Raw genomic sequence first — 21691 nt, 5'->3', positions numbered from 1 at the left:
ACTATTTTAATGCAAAAATAATTATTTGGTGAAAATTACATAAAATGATAGCATGCATAAAATTAGCTTAATTATGCTCTAAAATGCATCAAATAAACATGAATTATCATGCTTATTTGTATGTTATCATGTAACACATGTCGTTCGATCCAGGCGTACTTCGTGTTACATCACCATATGAGTCATGGATGTGATCCATATAGAGGTAATTCGTTTCGATGATTTTATCGATGCCTTTACAATTTTGTTTAAGTCTTCCGCTACATAATTTTTTTTATTTGTTCATCCATGTCAAAGCCTGTAGAACCCAACAGGGTGGTGACTTCCTGCTCTTTCCACATACACTAAGGACAATAACTATGATGTATGGAATGTAAGAATAAAAGCCTATCACGTGGAAAGAAGCACATGGAATGACTTTGTCGAGTGACTTGGAGAATGTAATTTAAAAGTGAAAACAAAAGCCTATCACAAATTTTAGTTTTTCAAACAGAAAAACAGAGATAAATTTTCAATTTTGTTGAGGGACTCAGCGCATTGATAAATGCATTGAAGAATATGGGAGAACTATATTCAAACCTAGAATTGAATAAAACTCCCAAAATCACTTCCAACTTAGTGGCAGATCAAGGTAATAGCCATTGAGGAGGGTAAGTACTTGACTACAACTCTCTTTCAAGATATTGTAGGATCACTGCTCACGCATGAGACTAATAAGGCAAAAAGAAATGACCATTGAAGAAGAACAAGTCCACTGGCCTTCGAGCCGATGATGCATCATTAGAGGATTGATGCCGGACGACGTCAGTGATGTCGTCTGGACGGTATCGAGACGATGCTCAAATACCGAGTTATACCGGATGTCATCGAAGACGTCGTCCGTCGGGTATGGATCTACACAGATGCGACTATGTGATGCAAAGATTCCTAGGCGAATCTACCTGCAGACCCTGACTCATGGGGTTCGCCAAGCTCCAGGCTTCGGGGCGGGTGACTGATGATGGTGAAAATGACCTCCTGATCATCGTCGGTGCGATGACGGTGTCTACGGTGCCGAACCAACTAAGTCTGTGGGTGCTCTCACGTAACAGACGGGCTCGACCCATACCTAGGGAAAACGCATGGTAGATTCTCTTGTGTTTGTTAATCCTCCCACCTATTTTAGCCCGAGCGCGGTGGAGTGCAATCGAAAGATATACACCAAAAGATAATTAAACTAGAGGGTGAGGGGAGCGAGGTACCTGTGTGGTGTCTTCGTCCCGGAGTCGTGGTACTTGTCGATGCAGGACCGGTGGGTGGAGTCGGTGGAGATGTGTCGGAGACGAGCACGGCGTCACTCGACTGGCAACGTTGTCGCGACTCATGAGTCGTGACGCGGGAGCGGAGGCGGAAGGGAAGCGGCGGCGCCATAGTGGCAGCGGCGGCGAGCACCCTCCCCTCTCCCTTCGCTTCCTCTTCTCCCTCCTCTCTTCTCTTCTTCTCCCTCTTCTTCTTCCTCTTCTTCTTCTCGATCGGTAGTCTTTCAAAAAATTCAACTTAGACTTAAGCTTTAGGGCACCCATCCATCCCATATATAGGGATAGGCCCCTTAAAAAGATCCAACAAGGGGGGGCCGAATAAACTTGGGGGCCCCCTTAAAAACCAAAAATAAATACTAAATTTAAAAACAAAGGTTCGAAAAGGGTTGTGCGAGTGGATATGGGCCCAAATTTACGAGTGATGAAGTGCCTTCGCCTTCCTCTTGGCTTGCTGATCTGGCGAGGCTCGAGCCAGTGGCTGTCGCCAGCGACGACATGGGCTTTGATGTCATCCTTGATGGAGTGGAGATAGCAAGAATGTAAAGGAGCTGAAGAAAATTTGAGAAGTCATCTAAAGTTTGTGACAAGTTCAGGAAACCAAATCACTTCAAGGACGAATATCCAGTGAGAATGGGTCAACAATCCAGGGAGAGGATGATGTATGCTGGGCACTGAATGAATGATAAATCATCCACACTTTTACAATACATAAAAGGTATGTACAAATGGGTTGTTACCCCATCACATAACCTTATTCCCATGTTTTATCACCTGGAGCATGTAGTAAATATCGTAACATGCAGCCTTGGGTCAACCATCCAGGGAGAGGATGATGTATGGAGGGGACTGCATGAATCATAAATCATCCACACTTTTTAAATACATATAACTTAGGTATCAATTGGTGGTTATCAAATCACATAACCTTATTCAAATGTCTTAGCATATCACCTAGGGCAGTAGTAAAGATGGTAACATGCAGCTTTGGGTCAACCATCCAGAGAGAGGATGATATATGATGGGGATTGCATGAATGATAAATCATCCACACTTTTAAAATACAAATAAGGTTTGTACAAATGCAATGTTACCTTGTCACATAACCTTATTCACATGTTTTAGCATATCACCTGGGCCATGTAGTAAAGATGGTAACATGCAGCTTTAGGTCAACCATCCAGGGAGAGGATGATGTATGGTGGGAACTGCATGAAATCATCCACATTTTTTATATAAATGTGAGGTAGGTATCAATGGGTTGTTATCTTGCTCTAGAAGAACTATAAATAGCATCTTGCCAGCATGCAACTTAATTATCAAGGATGTATTTCTTTGATATAGTTCTGGGCCCGTAGGATGAGTTGGTCTCCAGTGGAATCCAAATCGGACGACGTGGGCTCGTGCGAGCGGCGTGATCTCTCTCCTCGCAAAAGTCGGGTAATGTGAGCGAGGTCGGCAAAGTAGCGAGATTTCTCCTCAGAGTTGATCTGCAACGACGATCGGTTTGTTCTTCGTCGCAGGTGGTGATAACGAGAGGGATTTGGACGGCCCATTACTGAAATCTTGAGCTTCGTGTTCTAGGGTTCGGAATTAAACGCTGTCGATCTTCTTTTTTGGATTGGTTTCTTGGTGAGATCGTTGAAAGCTGGTGACTTTGGGGTGTCGTGATTGTTGTAAGCTGCGATGACGTTGTCCTTGGTGGATCGGGCGACAAGTGATGCTCTTATCGGCCCTGATTGGGCGATGAATATGGAGATTTGCGATATCCTTAACCGCGATCCCGGGTTTGTCTTTGCGCTAAATTTACCCCTTCTTCTTGCTTAATTTGTCTTTGGTTTTTTCATTTATTTCTCTATAGTGGAGTCTGAATCTATATGCGTATCTGAGTTTTGTCTCTATTTAAATGAATCTTGTGTTGGAGTTGATGTTGGATACCCTTTTTCCTGCGTCGGAAGCAAAATTATTGTTTGCGAGTGAGTGTTTCGCTTGAATGATGCTGTAAATTTGATAAATTACAGTTTTTTCTCCGGGTTCTTTGAGGATATTGATTAGGAACGTCGTCCTTGTCCGTTTACATAACCCAAAATCCAATCTTTCCTAAGGAATGCAGAATCATGCAGTCCTGATGGTGTTGAAATCAAACCGATATAATTGAATTGAGAATGATTTTTTCCTCGATGATCTTGTGTTTGGGCTCTCTCCTTCTCTCTTGCTCTCTGATCAGGGCGGAATTTTTTTTAGGCAAGCCAAGGATGTTGTAAGAGGTATTAAGAAACGTCTCCGACGTAAGAACCCGAAGGTTCAGCTACTTTCTTTGACTGTAAGTATGAACTTCTCGGTGAAGATTTTGCCTACCAGTTTGGTTTTATTCAGTCATATTTTTCTTCAGTCTTTTGGTGTTGTGCAATTTAGATAGGTAGATGAACGGATGGATTGATAGACAGAGGTGGATTGGCAGAAAGAAAGAAAGATATATAAGAAGAAGATGGATGGATTCATAAAGAGATTTAATGTTAGAAAGATGAAGAGGTGGGTATACAGGTAGAATAATGTATAGATATATAATTGTAGGTAGAGAGAGAGATTTACTAATAGAAAGATAGGGAGAAAGACAGAAAGTTAGAAAGAAAGAAAAATAAAACTTGACTGCTTAACTTGTTCAAAACAAAAAAAAACTTGACTGTTTAAAAAGGAATGTTATAACATTAGATTAATGAATAGATTCCTAGGTCAATAGATAGAGGATTGACTTTAGAAATAATCCGAATTTTCTTCCATGCCGACAAAGCTGTGCTCTTTTGAAGAACTGTATAAAATATGTATTCGGCTTAAAATCGGGTCTTTGAATGTGGATTGATATTTCTAAAGTAGAATATCGCTCTATTATGGATGATATATTTTTTTCAGCATTATAACTCTTCAGCATGAGGTATTCTTATAAAATATGGATGATACAATTTCTTTATTGAACAACCTTGTTAGGTCCTGTTAGTACCAAAACTATTTCTTAAGACGCCTATTTGCTCCTAAGCGTTTATTTTTCCTTCAATTATTATTATTTCTATACTTCCACATTTGATCCTGGATTTATTTATTTTATAGCTGCTCGAAACTGTGGTAAAGAATTGTGGAGATATTGTACATATGCACGTTGCGGAAAAAGCAATCTTGAACGAGATGGTGAAGATTGTGAAGAAGAAGGTTATCATCTTTCAACATGATCACCACCAAGTTTCCATCATTTCCGGAAAGTTTATTTTCAAAAACTTAAGATTAATCTTTCCTATACAGCCTGATTTTCGCGTCAAGGAGAAAATACTTGTTCTAGTCGATACATGGCAGGAAGCTTTCGGTGGCCCTAGGGCGAGATACCCTCAGTACTACATTGCATACCAAGAATTGCTGGTGAGCATCAGAAAATTGGGTTTTTTTAAGTTCAAGTTCCATCTATCTGGCAATATCTTTTATACACTACATTAAAAGATGAGGACATTATATTTAATAACATTATCCATCTTCTATGTATAACATAATCTTCTAACACTATCATTGAGAAAATTGGATAATTAAGTTCAAGCTCCACCTATCTTTTACTTTTTGGAACTTTAATTAACAAAACTCAGTGTTTCACATAAAAACTGATGTTTTATAGCAAAGATAACACGAATGTTTCTCCATTTTAATTATTGCTCTCCTATGGTCAGCGCTTGGGAGCTGTTTTTCCTCAGCGACCTGAGCAATCTGCACCGATATTCACTCCTCCACAGACACAGCCTTTGAGTTCTTATCCTGCAGGTTTACCTGGTCCTGATTTTCAACCGGATGCTGATGGATCCGCTACCCCAGATTTCCCATTGTTAAGGTATTATTTAAAATATTTTGTTTATAATTATTTGTTTAAAATCTTTAGAAATTATAAACGATGCTGTGCTTATTTTTATTCGAGTTTAACACACCTAGCGGTTTCCAATATTTTCACTGGTAAAATCCAAGTGCACTACATTTCATGTAATTAGTATTAACGGCAGGAAAGAAACAATACAAGTAGTCTCTAAAATCTCTATTATTGTTTCCTGCGGTTTCTAATCAATTTATTCTTTCCAGTGTGACAGAAATAAAGAACGCTCGTGAACTCATGGATGTTTTGTCAGAAATGCTCAACGCATTAGATCCAAAGAACAAGGAGGTATCTTGCTCTAGAACCTTGGCGTACTACCTTTGTTGACGTTTAATGATGAAAATTAATATTCTTGTGTTGAGAGATCTTTTTAGCCCAACTTTCATCTAATTTATATATATTTGTCGATAATTCCCGACCCGTCTCCCTTTGGTTGTCAGGGTCTCAAGCAGGAGGTGATCGTTGACCTTGTTGGGCAGTGTCGAACATATAAGCAGCGGGTGGTCCATCTTGTGGGCAAAACTTCGTAAGTGCTTTACTCGGAACACCTTTTTTTACAAAGCCATATCCTTCCTGTTTTAGGTGTAGGCTTTTACACTTTTCTGATGGCGACGACAGGAATGAGGAGCTGCTCAACTTGGGTCTCGTCCTTAACGATGATCTACAGAGGGTTCTTGCCAAACATGACGCCATCGCCTCCGGGATCGCCATTTCAGCAGACAAATCCAAGCCCAGCCCTCCTGCCCAGGCCCTGGTCGACATTGGAGACGGCCAAAGTGGCACCCAACCAGCCAACAAGTAAAGATTCTTCGCCCCACTGCTAACCTATTAAAAGTTATCCCTCATTATAATCCTGTTGTAGATCTGACAGCGGCGGCGCGAGCACGAGCAAGAGCTCTCTATTTGAACAACTGGCGCTTCCTGCTCCGCCATCGACTTCTAGTGGGCCTCCGGCAGCGCCTGTCGATCCTCACATGGACCTTCTCAGCGGCGATACTTTCACTACTGCACCGGCGGCTCAGAACACATTGGCCCTTGTTCCAGTCGGCTCGGCGGCAGCAGAAAGCTCTGTCTCTGATCAGAACATCCTTGCTCTCTCAGACATGTTCGCGGCCGCCGCGACTACAACTCCTGCAGCTACTAACCCAGGCAGTACCCAGAACGGGACCCCGAGTTCTCTCTCTCTAGTGCCTGTTGTAGCAGAGGCTCAACCCGCTTCCGCATCCCCGTTCCAGCAGCAGCAACAACAGCCGCAGCAAGAGCAGCAGTTTGGACCTTACCCTTCTCTTTCGGGGCCGTATCAGGGCCCGTACTATTCCAACGGGGAAAGCCCTACCTTGAATGTGACTTCACCTCAGTATGGACAAAATCTGAGTTTCGCCGAAGGAACTCAGCCGGTCAGTCTGAATGCAAATCCTTCGTGGAACCCCTCTCCCTTGCAGGCCCCCAATCCCAGCCACCAGGAGCTTGGTTATGGTAAATTTGCTAACAATTACCTTTAATCTTGTTCCGAAGCTTTCAATTTAGTTCGATGCGCATGTTGCAGGTTCGAGTGACCAAGGGGGTGCGCTCCCTCCTCCGCCGTGGGAATCTCAAACCGCAGAGAATGGCCAAACACCGCAGCCGATGCCGGGATATCAGCCAGTGATGCAGGCGCCAATGCCGATGCCGATGCCGATGCCAATGCCGATGCAAGTGCCGAGCCCTCAGTTACCGGGCTTCTACGGTGGGCCTGTGGGGAACGGGCTGCAGTACCCAATGCATATGCAGACAGTCCAGTATGGTGGCTATGGTTACCAGGCAGTGTCAACGCCGGAGATGCAATACTATGATCAGAGAATGGCAGCCTATGGTGCCGCCATGGAGATGACTGGCAGAATGTATGGGGGGCTTTCTGCCTATGGCGGCGGCAGCGGTGCCGGGCCAACAAGATTAAGCAGCAGCAGGGGCAGTGGCTTGGGCTCTCAGCCGGCTAGCCGACCGTCCCGGCCAGAGGACAAGCTCTTCGGGGACCTAGTCAGCTTCGCCAAGTCCAAGCCCGGCGCCTGAGAGATGATGATACCTGCTCTTCATCCATCCCCAGATGTTCATTTCATTGATTTCGGGTTTCCTCGATGATCGACCCTCGCATTGTTCTTCGGCTGTCAATCCATTGTGTGCTTTGTATAGCCCTTTTTCTTCCTCTTTTTTTTGGCTCCATTTGAGAGTTTTCAAAAGCACTGCAAGTCTGGAGGTGGCTGAACATTGATAGATCAACCAAATTTTCAGTAGAAACTTGTAATAAATAAGACAATTTATTCGCGAATGTTGCTTGGCTCTTACAAGTATGACAGAGCATAAATAACAACAAATGCCCACAGTTTGACCTGAAAGATTAGATGAAAGTTGGGGGACCTTGATTTAGCTGTCTCTGCAATGTTATTGTTGTAGTTCCACCTCTTCTGTCTTTGGCTGAAGTTGGCGATTGTCAGGGACGGATTGCTGCCCCGGCTTGCGCGGCTTGCATGAAGTATTATAGGGAATGGCCACTGATGAGGTGGCCTCCACAGGTCTTGAAATCCCATTCGCAACAATTGCCCCAGTAGGATTTGTTCCATCTGACTTTGCAGTCATCGAAGAGTACTTCGCTTCTGAAATAATTATCAATGAAAAAAATTTCGAGTCAAACGTGGAGATATTTTAAATTCCCCACAACAATGATTGTTGAAGAACAACATCCTGCCTAAGAAGAAAAGCAGACCCCAATGCTATTAGTTATAGATTTTTAGCACTGCTGCTGAAATAATTTAATTGACGTTTTTTTTTTCTGAAAAGAATTTAATTGGCGTTTATGAAAAGCTGACCTTTGATTTTTCCGTAGGTAACGAGATTCCTGAGATAGTCCCGGAACTCAGTTAAGATGCATCTTTCCTGCTCAACATAAATCTCTGGCATGGATTGACCGGAGTGCAATCTGGAAAAAACAGCAGGATTCTGAGAGGACGAACTCATGAACATTGAATCCTGTTCGTCGCACATTAGGGCCAATGTCCCTGGGGACATGGGCCTTCCTCCACTATGGGCCTCATGGGCCTGTGCTTCAGAGTCCGCAGTTGCAGGCTCAGCCTTTCCACCGTTGACATGCTCATCATCTGGCCTTGTCTGGCTATTGGGCTCTTTTTGATGCCCATTCCTGTTATGGGCCACACAGGAAGAACTAGTCGTTCGATCCTCACTTTCTGCAACTTTAACCTCTTCATCCTTCTTTTCTGTAAATTTTTAGACAAGGTTAACAACGCAAAAATAACGCCTATTCACGTTTAATCTTTTAAAGCCAAAATCTAACAATGTCAGAATCGTTTTTTACCGGTTATGGCCCTGGCAGCTTCTGCAGAGACAACCACCAAAAGCTTGCAGAGCTCCTTCACATCCTCGGGTTGTATAGTATCCGCCAGAAGAGGCCTTCAATATTGGGCAACAAGAATGAAAAAAAAAAACATAATCAAAACGTCTTCCTTTTCACCTTATGCGTGCGTGCATAAAAGCCATGCACAACAAAAATGTAATATTGAAAGACTTTTCAGCTAGTTTGCTTACCTGTAGGTTACCTTGCTCGACCCTGTTCCCAAAGGATTAACAGAGCGTGCAGGCATGAAACCCAGGGCAGGAGAAGATGGATGTTTCAAGGTATTCACCTGATAAACACAGAAGACGGGGGCCTAGTTAATTTTCCTCTTTATATCAACGACGAAGTTCAGTGATTGATGTTTTAAGGAATAACCAGACCTGGGGAAAAGTATTAAGCCTCTGAATAGACGAATCTTTTAGAGTAGGGCCAAACAAGGGTTCTTGGTTTTTTCTCTTCTTTGACGCTGGAGAAGAGCCATAACCGGAGCTTCCAATGGCTCCAGTTATGGCAGCATTGACTGCCTGTTGGGCGTAGGTGATGTTTCTTCCATGATCTCCGTGGAAGAGAGCTCTTCTTTCCTCACTTCCTTCGAAGTTCTTGCAATCAACGCATTTACAGTTCTCAGAGCAGAGAATATTTGCCTGGAAACACTCGCAATACTTCTTCAGACAACCGGACTTCTTGCAATTGCACCCCTTGTTGTGCTTCCCCAGCAAGGGCGCTTCTGTTTCCTGTATTTCAATAGGCAATCTCTTTTAAGGACTTAATTAATAAATTAAAGCTTGGGTTTAATAAGGAAAACATACCCTACTATCTCTGATTGCAGGCGGGCTGCTAGCGATTTTCGGTCTGAAAGCGTTAGGGTTGCGCTCTAGGGTTGCTTCAACAGCCTCTTGACGAGCCGCTTCGTTTTCAATGTTGTTGTGACAGTTCACGCAGTTGCATCCTTCGCCACAGTAAGATCCGGATGCGAAGCATTCACAATAACTGCAAAGGAGAGGTCCAAATAATCGTAGTTAGATATTTTACAAAAGAACGGTAAAAGTTGCTCTCACATCTAAACAAGTCAAACCACAACTTTGGAAAAATATAAATCTGATACAATCCCACGCTATTAATGTCTGTCTGATGGAAAATTTAAGCGTGAGGAGAGTGAATTATGACGGGTAATTTGGTTATTACGTAATGTTCCTTATATTTATCAGTGCAACCTTACATTATTCCGATGCATTCTCTTTCACTTTTGTGACATGGGAACGGCGAATTAACTTCAAACAAACAAATCAAGAAACTACAACTCCATGTTATTCTAAAGAAAAAACAACCTAGCTAAATTGATATATGTTCATGAGTTTTAATAAACCATGGCGTTCATGGTTAGACTGTTAAAGATCAAAATCGTCAAGTTGCATGATAAAAGCACCGATGATCATGAAAACTGCCAGCACTTGGGTGATGGAAGAAGAGAATGAGATACAGGACGATGGAAGGAGCCATTGCCCCGGGAGCAGGGAATAAAACCCTAGAAAAATAAGTACAGTTGCTCAATGTCATTCAAATTCTATCTGCCTTAAATTCACAGATAAACTATTACACCTTTTCATAAAACTCCTTGAAAAAATAGAGCGACATTTAAACCCTGCAATCTAACAAAAACTATCTTACTGTTTAACATCGTAAATGACTTGAAAAGCGGAAAAAAATGTGTATGCCTCAAAACACTTACAGTTTTAAACATTTCGAATTTTTGCAATTGCACTGCCTCTTCTTCTTTGGAGTGCTGTCTTTCGCTTCGAAACCAGGTCGTGAATGGGGCTTTGGAGAGTCAGGTTTTCTGATGGGGGAGATAAAATTTAACGATTAAATAGCCATCAAAAAACGGTCAAACTAAAAATCGGCAAATAATTGCAACAAGGAAGAAATGACTGAGTTTAAACAAAATGTCGGCCAAAACCAAAGAATCTTGCGCAACACCAAATTTAACCGGAATAAGATAAGAAAGAAGCCATCTGAGTTTCCAAGGAGATTCCAGTTTTCTTTCAAAAACCGAGTCAGGCCATATTCCGTAACTGGTACTGCTTCAATTGAATGGAACGGTAATAGGCGATAAAGATGCCTGATAATAAATAATCAATTGTATTCCAAAATATAATAGATTCACTTAAGACTAAAGACAGAATGAATAAATAAGAAAGAGACAGCGCAAAACACTATCCTAGAAAAAGTATTCGGCCACACACACCAACAAAAACGATTTCAAAAAAGGAATATGTTACCAAAAGAAGAGATTCTATTATCCTTTCAGCAACATCGTAAATAGGAGTTAAGAAATTCCGTGACATTCTAGTTTGAAAGCCAAAGGAGAGCCTACACACCCATATGCCCAGCTTTTCTACGCCCTGCTCAAGAACCGAGGAAAAAAATTCAAAGGAAAACCTATAAATATCAATATCGCGAGCATTCCAACGAATAAAGCTTATACTCCTGTGCAATGACGCACTTCAAATTTTCTAAATCATGAATTTTGATATCAAAATACGAATCTGCAGTAGACAGTTTGCCCTCAATTAAACAGATTAAGAAAAGAGGTGAATCATGACCGACTCATCAGTACAAAACGAAGCGACTGCAGAGGTGTCTAATCTACCAGTAGAAAAATCCGCGCTTTCAAAAGAAAACTTACGATGCCAAAAGAACTGAAGCGCGCGGGATAGCAGAAGGGGCCGTCGCTCCTGCCGACGCATCATGTGTTCTTGGTACAACCGGCGATGGAAGAACATTCAGCGTTGATTGCGTCAACGGTTGAAGTTGCTGGGCAGGCCTCCGCATCGGCAACTCCGAAGCGGCCACTGCAGCGGTCGCAGGCCCGTACAACGTGAAATCCAACTGCCTTGCGAGCTTTTTCGGGGGAAAATCGCCCAAAGGTATCGAATCTGATTGAGAACTTTGCTCCGCAGGAGCCGCCATCCCTCGAACGAAAGGAAAAAAAATGGACTTGGCCAGGAAGCAAGAGATCAACAAAAAACCGCAAAATTGGTCAGGAATTCAAATTCCCCGGCCGAAAATTTCCCGAATCCCGCTATTCCGGCCGCAGATCACAACAATCCACGGCTGAAAAATTCCACGAAGCGTTCTGAAATCGCCGTGAAGCGATGCAAAGAGGAGAGTCGAAGAACATGGAGAGAAAACAATGAGGAAGAAGGAGAAGGAGAGAGAGATCGAGATCTAAGCTCGATCCCGCGGCAGGAAATTTGCAGAAGAGATGGGAAGCGAGCGAGGGAGAAAGACGACCTCTCTCTCTCTCACCCCCCCTCCCTACTTTCAAAATTGAATCTCATCCTTGGACGGTCCGATGGACTCGACAATTAACCAATCAACGGCTCAGATCTCGTGGTCTGATCTCACGGCTCAAATTCATAGATAATATCGTTCCTTCTTTTTAGCCGTCGGATAAAAGTCCTCCGATCTCTTTTTTTTTATTTCAGAAAAAACGGTCTGTTTACCTGCAAGCCGAACGTCCGCCGACGGGTCATCGGTTCCGTTCTATTCTTAACGTCATCCGTCATCCGTTCACCCTCTGAAGGGGAAACGGAACGAAAGCTTTTGTTATCCGTTCTTTTCTTTACCGTCATCCGTCATTCTTTCCCTCTCCCAATTCTCTCTTTCACTCGTCTTCTATGCTAAACATGGGTTAGGGAGCTAAGTGGTTAAATCTCTAGAGGCAGAGTGGGACGTCAAATTAACATAAACCGCTTTTGTAACCCTAACTTATTGGTTAATGAAGGGGTTTGATGTATCATATGTTGGAGAGGGAAAAGAATTTCTTCCTAAAGGCTGGGATTACAAAAATAAACCTTTAAAACTAGTATCGTTTGGTTAATGAGGGGGTTTAGAAGGGTATGAGTTAGAGAGCTTCCCTCCCTAGGGGTGTTAGCTTGATGATAAGTTAGAGAGAATCCCCCCTCCCCTTGAAGGATTTAGCTGATGATGGATTAGAAATCATAGGGTAAAAATTAAACATATTTTTTATTTGATGGGTCACGAGCTAGAGGAGAGAAATTTTCTTTCTCGAGCGTAAAACAACAAAATACCTTTTAGAATTGTATTTTGATTTTTTTGCTGATTTTTCGGTATTTTATGGAGCTTTCTGACGTCATATTCTTAAATAAAATAAGTGTATAAGTTGGAATATATTTTTACACTCTTCTGGCATCATAATTATAGAAATATGATCTTTTAACTCATAATAAATTTTATATATAATTTTTATGAAATGTTATATATTTAATGGACATATTTAAGGTTTTGTAGCTTTATTTTGATTTCCCAGATGTCTCCAACAATTTTGGCTCCATCATGACCAATAATTAGCCGTGTTAATCATTGAAAAAATGTACTATTTATTGGGTTCTGAGGCGAAGCACTGGCGTAATGCATTTACGTTTTACACATCCAAAGACAAGAACACAATCTAAAGGAAATTTTTAAACAATTAAAATGCAATGATCAAATTACCTTCGCATGGATTCAATCCACAATTTCTAGGTGGCTCGAGTGAGTTGTATTGAGTTGTTCAAATTTCACGCCTCTAAATGTATCCACACTGTCCTCGGTGCATCTAATCTCCACGTTGATCCTGAGGTAACCTCGATAACAACCCTTTTTTCTCTCTTTCACTCTCCCAGTTCTCTTTTCTCTATTTCCTTGGGGTAGATAACTAATGACTAAAGAAGTAAACGTGGAAATGACTTAGTCCAGTCATCAGTCTAGATGACGGATAGGGACGGACAGAGTGACGACCAATGATCCGTCACATTCACCCGTAATCCGTTACCAGTCAACCGTTACCCCGTCATCCGTCATCTATAACCATTCATCCGTCATCTATGCTAATACTGGATGTTTAAATTTAATCATTTTTTTAAAAGTGACTTGTGACGCGCCAGATGAAAACCAACGGCTAGGATTAATTGTCAGATTCCCGAGAGAAGGTGCGAATAGATTCAAATGCAGGACACGTGTCGAGCGGAGGAGATTTCAAACCGCATGCATATAAAGCATTTCTTCAGACCATCCTCGTGAATAACTGAATATCATAACATAAATCAGACGCGGGAGTGCTCGGAGAGGAGCGGTGCAGACGACTTCGATGGTAAGGTTTTCTTGATTTTCTGTACGATCGTCATCAGATTTCTGAGATCAGTTCTTAAATGAGATCGGCGACTTTTTCTGTGAATTCAATGCTCGGTTTCTTCGTTTTGCTCTTTGCTGACGGCGGTGATGGCTGTAGATTGATAGAATGAATGATCGCTAGGTTACTGTGGAGAGGAAGATCAAGAAACGACTTCGGAGTGGCGTTGTTCAGTGACAGTCTTACTGGAGGTTGGAATTGGAAGATGCTTTGGAAATTCCGTTCGTCCGTGCACAAACGCATGTCGTCCAAGGAGATGATGAGCGTCGACGGAGGGGACACCGGTGATGGTGACGTATCTGGTGAGTACTCGTTTTTGCGATTAACTAGTTTTGTTCGAGTGATTTTGGCCACTAAGTATATTTTTGTGATCGAAATCTCTTCGAGGTGAAAGGTTGGTGAATTCCTAGGGCCTCATTGTTGATTAATACGCCGTCTCTTTCATGAAAGATGGGTGATATTATATAACATTATAAGAGGAAAACTTGAAGTCGAGTGCTAGAGAAGATGAGAGAGGGGTATTTCCTGTGGAAGTGAAATAATTGGGTAAATAACAATCGAGAACAAGGCATGCCAGTTGGAAATATTTTCACTATTTACGGAGGAGATCCAAGAAAAATTAAACTGAGTGGACGGCATTGTTTTTAGATTCTATAGATCGTGAGAAGACAATTGCTTCGTGGCGCTAGATCGTATGTTTTTCTTCTCGGTTTATTTGATCTGGCAGGGAATTTTCTTTGAGAAATTTCGTCCGGTCTTATGCATTTACCTTTTTCTCTGGGGTTCTAAAAATGTAGCTCGTCTCCGGCATGGGAATGAGAAAGATTGTCCAACACCACCGTGGAAATTTTCCTTACCTCATGTTTGCGTGGCAGTTCTGTCTTCGTTCTTATTCGGATACCACATCGGGTAAGTTCCTCCACGGGAAAACTCCAAAAATTTTATTTGTGTGCTTACAAAATTCCGTTTTCCTGTTCTTCAAGGGTTGTTAATGAACCTCTAGAAAGAATTTCTCATGATGTGGGGTTTGGAGGGGACACCATGGCAGAAGGTACTGGTTTTCTGCCTACATATTCTTCATTAATAGCATTTGTTTGGTCTAAATTCTGATTGGAATTGCCGAATGTAGGGCTTGTGGTAAGTGTTTGCCTTGGCGGTGCTTTTCTGGGTTGCATGTTCAGTGGTTGGATTGCTGATGGGGTTGGCCGTCGTCGAGCATTCCAATTGAGTTCCTTACCAATGATCATTGGAGCTTCTATCAGGTCATGATTTGGAAGAAACTTCCCTCTGAACCGTTGGCATTTACTAACATGAAGAAATCTCCTTCATGAAGCCATTGGTATTTTACGGTTATTTTTATTTTTTTCTGTACACTACTTTTTTGGTCCTACTTTCGATGATCTGTTCATGAAGAGACTTTGAATAGCTTTTTTGGTGGTATGCTTCTAAATGCTTCACGGGAATCTCTGAGGAACTATGGTTCACAATATGTAAATTCTCGTTATTCTCTGTGGTATGTGAAGATTCAGGATTTCCATTTCTAGGAATAATTGACAGCACTTATATTACATCAGTAAGCAGTTGACAGGATCGTGATGTATTCATACAAGAATTAGGAGACATTCGGTCTGTTAATTTAACCTCATTGGATCTGTCTGATGGTATTGTTCTCCTTTATTCACTGGGACCAATTAAACAATCCCCGGAGAGATACTTCTGAAATTAATTTCAAATTATATTGAATGGAATTACGTTTTATCTTTCCCAAGCTGTGACACTGGAAATTACGTTTTTTGTGATTTTATTCTGACTGCTAATGAATGCACTCATTCATCTACAGTGCTTCAACAACAAATCTTCAAGGGATGCTTCTGGGAAGGTTCCTAGTGGGTACTGGGATGGGCCTGGGACCGCCAACTGCGTCTCTTTATGTTACTGAGGTGACATAATTATAAACATTGACGTCACCAAGATATTCTCCATCTTCTGACCTTTCTCTTCAGCATTCATCTCTGATATTCATTATTTTTCATTTTCTTTTACCTTATTACGAGTTTCATACTGGGATTTCTAGGTGACTCAATTATTGCTTATTAGCAGATTTCACCATCTTATTTGAGAGGCACGTATGGAAGTTTCATTCAGATTGCAACTTGTCTTGGTCTCATAGTAGCTCAATTCATGGGAATCCCAGTCAAGAACATTCCTGGTTGGTACGAACTCTTCTCACTCATAAATTTTCTCTCTACTACTTTTTTTTGGCTATTAATATTTAATACTATTTCAAACTACATCTAAATAGGTGGAGGCTGTGCTTTTGGGTTTCAATCGTTCCAGCAGCACTACTTTTATTATTAATGGAATTTTGTGTAGAGAGTCCACATTGGCTTTTCAAGGTGCGCTCTGTCTCTTACCCAATGGCCTTTTATGCCATACTGGGTATAGCTATGGTTTTAATGCAAAGCATCCTTCTTTTCTGCTAAAAAGAGAACTTCCATAGGCATTATGAAACCATAATGTTTCAAAATAATATCTTTTTATGGATCAGTGTTGCAATTCATTGTGATCTTTTTTTAGTTTTAGATTTACCTCCACTTAAGTTGAGAGGGCTTTGCACTACAGATAGCTGTTTCATTTTCAAGATCATTGATATATTTATTTTATGAAAAGGTGATACAGCTAGGGAAATACGCCTCTCATTTCATGGAGTTATTTGATTGGCGAAAGCTCTTAAGGTCAAAGTAGCACATTGGTACTGATTCAAATAGTCATGTCCTGTGATGAATTTCAAGTGATAATTAACATAGACAATAAGGATAAGGATCGTATCTGAGGACAACTACTAATAGAAAAAAGGTATGATCTCCATTTGATGCAAATAAATTAAGCCATTTCATGACCTGACTGAGCCGTTCAAACCATGCAAGGGAGACTGCTTAAGACGTAAACTTATCCTTTTGGTAGATCATATCCAGGAGGAGACTATTTAAGATGTAAGGTTCTTCAGTTAGATGCCCATGTAAAAACACATTGCTGACATCAACCTCTAGAATATCCCAACTCTGATTGGCAGCCAGGGAAATGAGAATCCTTATACCCCATGTTTTAGGTTATAGCCTTAGGAACCTAACTGTGCTTTATAGGGCTCCAGTTGACCATCAGCATGATATTAAGCTGTGTAGACCCTTCAACAGCCAGTTTGATGCCTTACTGGAGGAAGAGGAGTCGATTCCCAAGTGCGATTATCATACAAGGCTGTCTTTAAAAGTTCATATATTCCTTCTTCTCAGGTTGAGCAAGGGTCTCCTGAGCAGATTGTGTTATATGCACTTGCTGAAGATTCATTAAGAAGGTTTAATGCACAGGCGAGACATTCTGGTAAGTACGAACACTACTCAGTGTGAAGGGAGTAGTATTGGCGGCTGCCAAAAGAGTGCTATCATCTTAAGAAGAGAGAAAATATGTTGCAGCAGCTGGTTGAACATCCCTTGTGTCCATAAAATTTGATTGTGCAGTTTGCTAAACCATGTAAGATGGAGCAATAAGCAGAGCTCAAATCCGTGTCTTGATGAAATGGCAAAAATATGGTGTCCTAGCCATCGGTGGTGGTGTTAGGAGGAACATATAGAGTAGTCGAGAGAGGGGAAGCCGGCACGGAAAACAGAGAAGGCATCAGATATGGACAGGGTGCTTCAGTGTCTGAGGATGGACGTGGATAATATAAAACCCTATCATTGAACATAACATCTTTGGAAACCAGTAGACGTTGCATAGAATGGCAACATGTAACTTCTTTGAGCATGAAAACTTCCATCAAATGCATTGGGAGGAGAGGAGAGGGTTAAGTTACTTTTTTCGTGGGAATGTAGGTGCACATAGCATTCACATCCAATTATGTGCAATTTCAAGTCAACATCAACCATGTCATTTGGGTAGGTGCGAGCAACCACATCTAAGAGAGTTGTGCCTTTAAGGAAAGCATGGAAAAGGCTCAAGTAGTAGGGCTTTCTCCCCAGAATGGCTTAGGGGTGTTACTCTGGATGATTACTGCCCTGGTCTTTTCCAGAATGTGCCGTAGTTTGCACTTGGCCATGCCATTATATTGAGGGGTATGCCAAATGACAGACTTGGCTAACAGAAGTATTCATACGCAAACCCTGGCTAACATTAAGGACAGAACTACTCAAGAGATGAAAAGAGGTGTGTCCCAGGTGTGGTTGGAGAACCCTGACTTCGTAATCTTTTTCCAATGAAGTCCTAGACTATGTAGCCTCCCTTACTGTCATTGCCGTGCATGATGGGCCATGGTGGGAAGGCATCAAGTACTGGCCATCTCGTATCCTAGCTAGCACATGCTTCCGGCCAGCATCCTTGTCTCAAATAAATGCATCAACCCCATGAAATATTAGTTTATACGAGGAAAGTTGAGCTAATCTTTGAACATTGGTGCGTAACATGTAAGACATAAGAAACAATTTTAAGGGGTTGATTCTCGATACCATCAACCCCTTAACATTGTTAATCCACGATTCTATTGTAAGACTGGTTGAAAAATTAGGTAAAAAATTCTTCAACATTGTAAATTCTGTGAAAAATGAAAACTGTTCAATCTTCTTTGAAAACCAGGTGAAACATGTTTCAACATTGAAACTATTTGGTATTTTCTGGCAGTGTGGGCGTGTTGCTGATGCCGAATTTGAATTTGAAAGACTTCTCGGGGAAGCCCATGCATCTGAAGCAATTGCTGAGCTTTCTTATCTGAACAAAGAAGATGATACCGAGAGTGTCACTTTCTCAGAACTACTTTGCGGTCGTTACAACGCCGGTAAGTTCCTGTGCCTGCCTATTTTTTTCCTATCTTTGCTAAAATTCTGTTATAATTTCTGTCTGCAGTTGTTTCTACTGGCGCGGCACTGTTTGCTCTCCAACAAATGTCTGGAATAAATGCGGTTTTCTTCTTCTCCTCCTCTGTCTTCAAAACCGCTGGTGTTCCCTCAGCACCTGCAAATATATGCATAGGATTTTCGAATCTAGCTGGTAATTTTTTGTATGGAAAGGATTATTCTTAATGCTCAGTAAATCATTTTCATTCAATGTGACTAGAAGATTTATTATAGGCTCGATCGCCGCTATGCTTATGATGGATAGACTTGGGAGGAAGTTTCTACTTATGGGTAGTTTCCTTGCCATGGTAAATATTTTCTTCTTCTTCCTATTTATCTTAGTGAAAAATTCAGAAAACTTATTGAGTTCATGTCCCAGGCTGGATCAATGGGTCTACAAGTCGCTGCATCAAGTTTTCCAAGCTATGCCCCTTGGTCGGTGTATCTATCAGTCTTTGGGATGATAGTGTAAGATCCACATCAGCAATCTACACCTGTTAAACTACTCATATTTTGCAATTTTTTTAAGAAATTACTGTCAAATCTTTGATATTCTCAATATAGGTATTGATTTTAATATATCCATCCTTTCATATTATCTTTTTTTTGCAGAATTTATTAACAAATTTAAATGATTATCTCTTTTCCAGGTTTGTGCTGTCATTTGCTCTGGGTGCTGGTCCTGTTCCGGGTCTTCTGCTGCCAGAGATCTTCCCCAGCAGGATTCGAGCGAAGGCCATGGCACTTTGCATGTGTGTGCACTGGGTAATAAACAAACGAATTTCCCCCCAAAATTTTACAATTATGTTTTGTAAATTGTAAGAGAATCAGATATCTGAATCATTTTTCAAAATCTCAGGTGGTAAACTTTTTTGTCGGGCTGTTATTCTTGAGACTGATGGAACAGCTCGGGCCGCCGGCTCTGTACTCTATCTTTGGATTAGCCTGTTTCTTTGCTGTGGTCTTTGTGAAGAAGAAGGTGATGGAGACAAAGGGCAAGTCTCTTCAGGAAATTGAGATATCCTTGCTTTCACCATAAAAGGTTTTTTTAAATTTTTTAATTTTTAATTTTTATTTTTCGTAGCAAGGTTACCCGCCATTATATAACCTTTCTGTTTGCCATATTCCAGCTATTCAGTCTAAGTCAGAACAAAAGAAATGCTAACCCATTGTTCTCTATTCCCACCTTCAGCAGGTGAGTGATTTTTGCCTTAGGAGAGGGAAGAAGTGAATCAAAGCCAAAAAATGGAGCAGGAAACATGGTATGTGTATATATGGTTGGTATATGAAGTGGTATACATAGGACAGTGCAACTTCTGGGGTTGTCCACTATTTTGATCACTATATTTGGGTAAGAATCAACTACCCACCACGGTATTTGACCGTCCTGACTTTCTACCTTGGGTACATGCTGTTAAGGTTCATTTATGATGGGTTTGGGTAAGCAGGGGGACCCTGTCTCCTCGAACTGCCCCCCTCTCTTGCTCTCGTTCTCTCACTCTCTCTCCCCCCTCTCTCTCTCACTCTATTCTCTATGGGTCTCTCTCTTTCTCTCGTGGAGTCTCTCTCCCACACTCCCTCTCTCTAGGAGTCCCTCACTCTCTGACTCTCTTCTTTGTAAGAGTCTCTCTCTATTTCTCTATTATCTAGGATAATCTCTCTTTTTCTCTCTTGGAGTTTCTCTCTCTCACTCTCTCTCTAGGCATGTCTCTCTCTCACTCACACATACTCTCTCTAGGCATGTCTCTCTCTGTCACTCACACATTCCCTCTTATTGACTTTATCCCCCCCCTCGCTCTCTTTCTCTCTCACGCACACACACACTATATCTGTCTGTCTGTCTCTCCCTCCCTCCCTCTCGACCTATTTCTCTCTCTATAACTACCCAGCAATGAGACTCTCTTTCATATTCTCTCTTGCCATCTATTTCTTTTCAGGTTCTAACTTAAAAGGGTTGATGCAGTTGAGCCAATGTCTGGTCTTGGCTAATGTAAGAGATAATAAATAGGATTCTAAATATGTGATTCTATGAAAGGTTGTTTGTTATCTATTCCCCACCCAAAATGTTTCTCTTGGAGACTATGGATAAGCACATTCTGCCAATGTTGTTGCACAATGATAATGTCCAAGTCATTGCTGACATCACATCTGTTTAAACTTTTTCCTGACCTTCATCACTGTTAGCAGCGGTCATCATCTTCACAGTCGTTATCGTCGAGAGTCAGGGGCAAAAGAGAAATTTGTTTAAAGAAATACGCTTTTTACTGTACTCCAGAAAAACTTAGTGCCAAGATCCAATGTGGATATTAGGATTTTCCAGGATTACTTCTTCTCATGTAATTGTAGATAGATTGAGGATTTGGGAGAGAGAAGAGAAATAATGGGAAGATAATTGTTCAGAGATCCCTCTTGGGCATTTGCAAATAAAAGTCATGTACTTGTAACATTCATCTAGGATTTAAGCCTTCAACAACTAAATGTAGAGGCCCTGTCCATTTTGAGGATAAGTTGCCCATGAAAGTGGCCTACTTGCCTTGTCTTTTAGACATGTAAAATCAACATTCATCAAGTATTTTTATCCCGAAACAACAAAGAAGGGCCCCATAGAGCACTGGCCAATTTGACCCAAATGCATTATCTTTAATCAGACTGCCTCTCATAGATTGCATGATTGAGCCACTGTGGATTAGGGCAATGTCATGTATGCTACCATACGTACGTGCCTCTTGTGTGTGTACACGAACATATTCTGAAGCTCACTCCTCATCTAATGACGTTGTATTTGTGTAATAGCCTCAAATTTATTCCAAGACTAATTTACTACCACAATCTTCTCCTAGATTATATTCATCCCCTCAAAAGATGTCCCTTTTGAAAAAAAAACTTTTCTATATCCGAGAGTGATAAATGTTGGATCTGCAGGAGACTTGCATCGATTCTAAAGGATGATGAAGATTGTACATGAATGTAAATCAATGTAAAACATACCTCGATCCATCGCGTCTTCTCTAGTTGAATTGAATAAGCTTGAGG

At 41.4% G+C, this 21691-nt stretch overlaps 3 protein-coding genes across 8 annotated transcripts; 2 read left to right on the top strand and 1 right to left on the bottom strand.

The window, feature by feature from the left end:
* Nucleotides 1–2631: 2631 nt before the first annotated feature.
* Nucleotides 2632–7382, top strand: LOC144703531 (TOM1-like protein 9). 3 transcript variants are annotated; one of them, XM_078575713.1, is made up of 12 exons: nucleotides 2638–2735; nucleotides 2819–2880; nucleotides 2977–3082; nucleotides 3540–3618; nucleotides 4401–4499; nucleotides 4590–4703; nucleotides 5003–5160; nucleotides 5403–5484; nucleotides 5637–5722; nucleotides 5815–5994; nucleotides 6059–6672; nucleotides 6743–7382. In XM_078575713.1, exons 3-12 carry the CDS (start codon nucleotides 2982–2984, stop codon nucleotides 7243–7245), a joined length of 2016 nt encoding a protein of 671 aa, XP_078431839.1. In that variant the 5' UTR covers nucleotides 2638–2735; nucleotides 2819–2880; nucleotides 2977–2981; the 3' UTR covers nucleotides 7246–7382. The 3 variants fall into 3 exon arrangements, with proteins under 3 accessions (XP_078431837.1, XP_078431839.1, XP_078431838.1); XM_078575711.1 differs by having other exon boundaries at nucleotides 2632–2735; nucleotides 2819–3082; XM_078575712.1 differs by having other exon boundaries at nucleotides 2663–2880.
* Nucleotides 7383–7448: 66 nt separating this feature from the next.
* On the bottom strand, nucleotides 7449–11893 carry LOC144703532 (protein tesmin/TSO1-like CXC 5). The gene is made up of 8 exons (XM_078575714.1): nucleotides 11268–11893; nucleotides 10311–10418; nucleotides 9391–9571; nucleotides 8962–9315; nucleotides 8773–8870; nucleotides 8543–8637; nucleotides 8040–8444; nucleotides 7449–7826 (listed from the first exon to the last, which is right to left on the bottom strand). The coding sequence occupies exons 1-8, from the start codon at nucleotides 11549–11551 to the stop codon at nucleotides 7615–7617; spliced, it is 1737 nt and encodes a 578-aa protein (XP_078431840.1). The 5' UTR covers nucleotides 11552–11893; the 3' UTR covers nucleotides 7449–7614.
* A 1783-nt stretch (nucleotides 11894–13676) lies between these two features.
* LOC144703600 (putative plastidic glucose transporter 2) lies at nucleotides 13677–20089 on the top strand. 4 transcript variants are annotated; one of them, XM_078575804.1, is made up of 15 exons: nucleotides 13677–13736; nucleotides 13875–14077; nucleotides 14573–14684; nucleotides 14759–14826; nucleotides 14905–15037; nucleotides 15616–15715; nucleotides 15876–15988; nucleotides 16078–16171; nucleotides 18447–18600; nucleotides 18669–18812; nucleotides 18893–18966; nucleotides 19038–19126; nucleotides 19309–19423; nucleotides 19518–19653; nucleotides 19851–20089. In XM_078575804.1, exons 2-15 carry the CDS (start codon nucleotides 13888–13890, stop codon nucleotides 19859–19861), a joined length of 1533 nt encoding a protein of 510 aa, XP_078431930.1. In that variant the 5' UTR covers nucleotides 13677–13736; nucleotides 13875–13887; the 3' UTR covers nucleotides 19862–20089. The 4 variants fall into 4 exon arrangements, with proteins under 4 accessions (XP_078431930.1, XP_078431929.1, XP_078431928.1 ...); XM_078575803.1 differs by having other exon boundaries at nucleotides 19518–19700; nucleotides 19854–20089; XM_078575802.1 differs by having other exon boundaries at nucleotides 19518–19700.
* Nucleotides 20090–21691: the final 1602 nt, after the last annotated feature.

Source organism: Wolffia australiana, chromosome 5 (assembly GCF_029677425.1).
Source record: "Wolffia australiana isolate 7733 chromosome 5, ASM2967742v1".
In the NCBI taxonomy this organism is placed as follows: domain Eukaryota; kingdom Viridiplantae; phylum Streptophyta; class Magnoliopsida; order Alismatales; family Araceae; genus Wolffia; species Wolffia australiana.
This window is presented reverse-complemented; position numbering and strand designations above follow the sequence as displayed.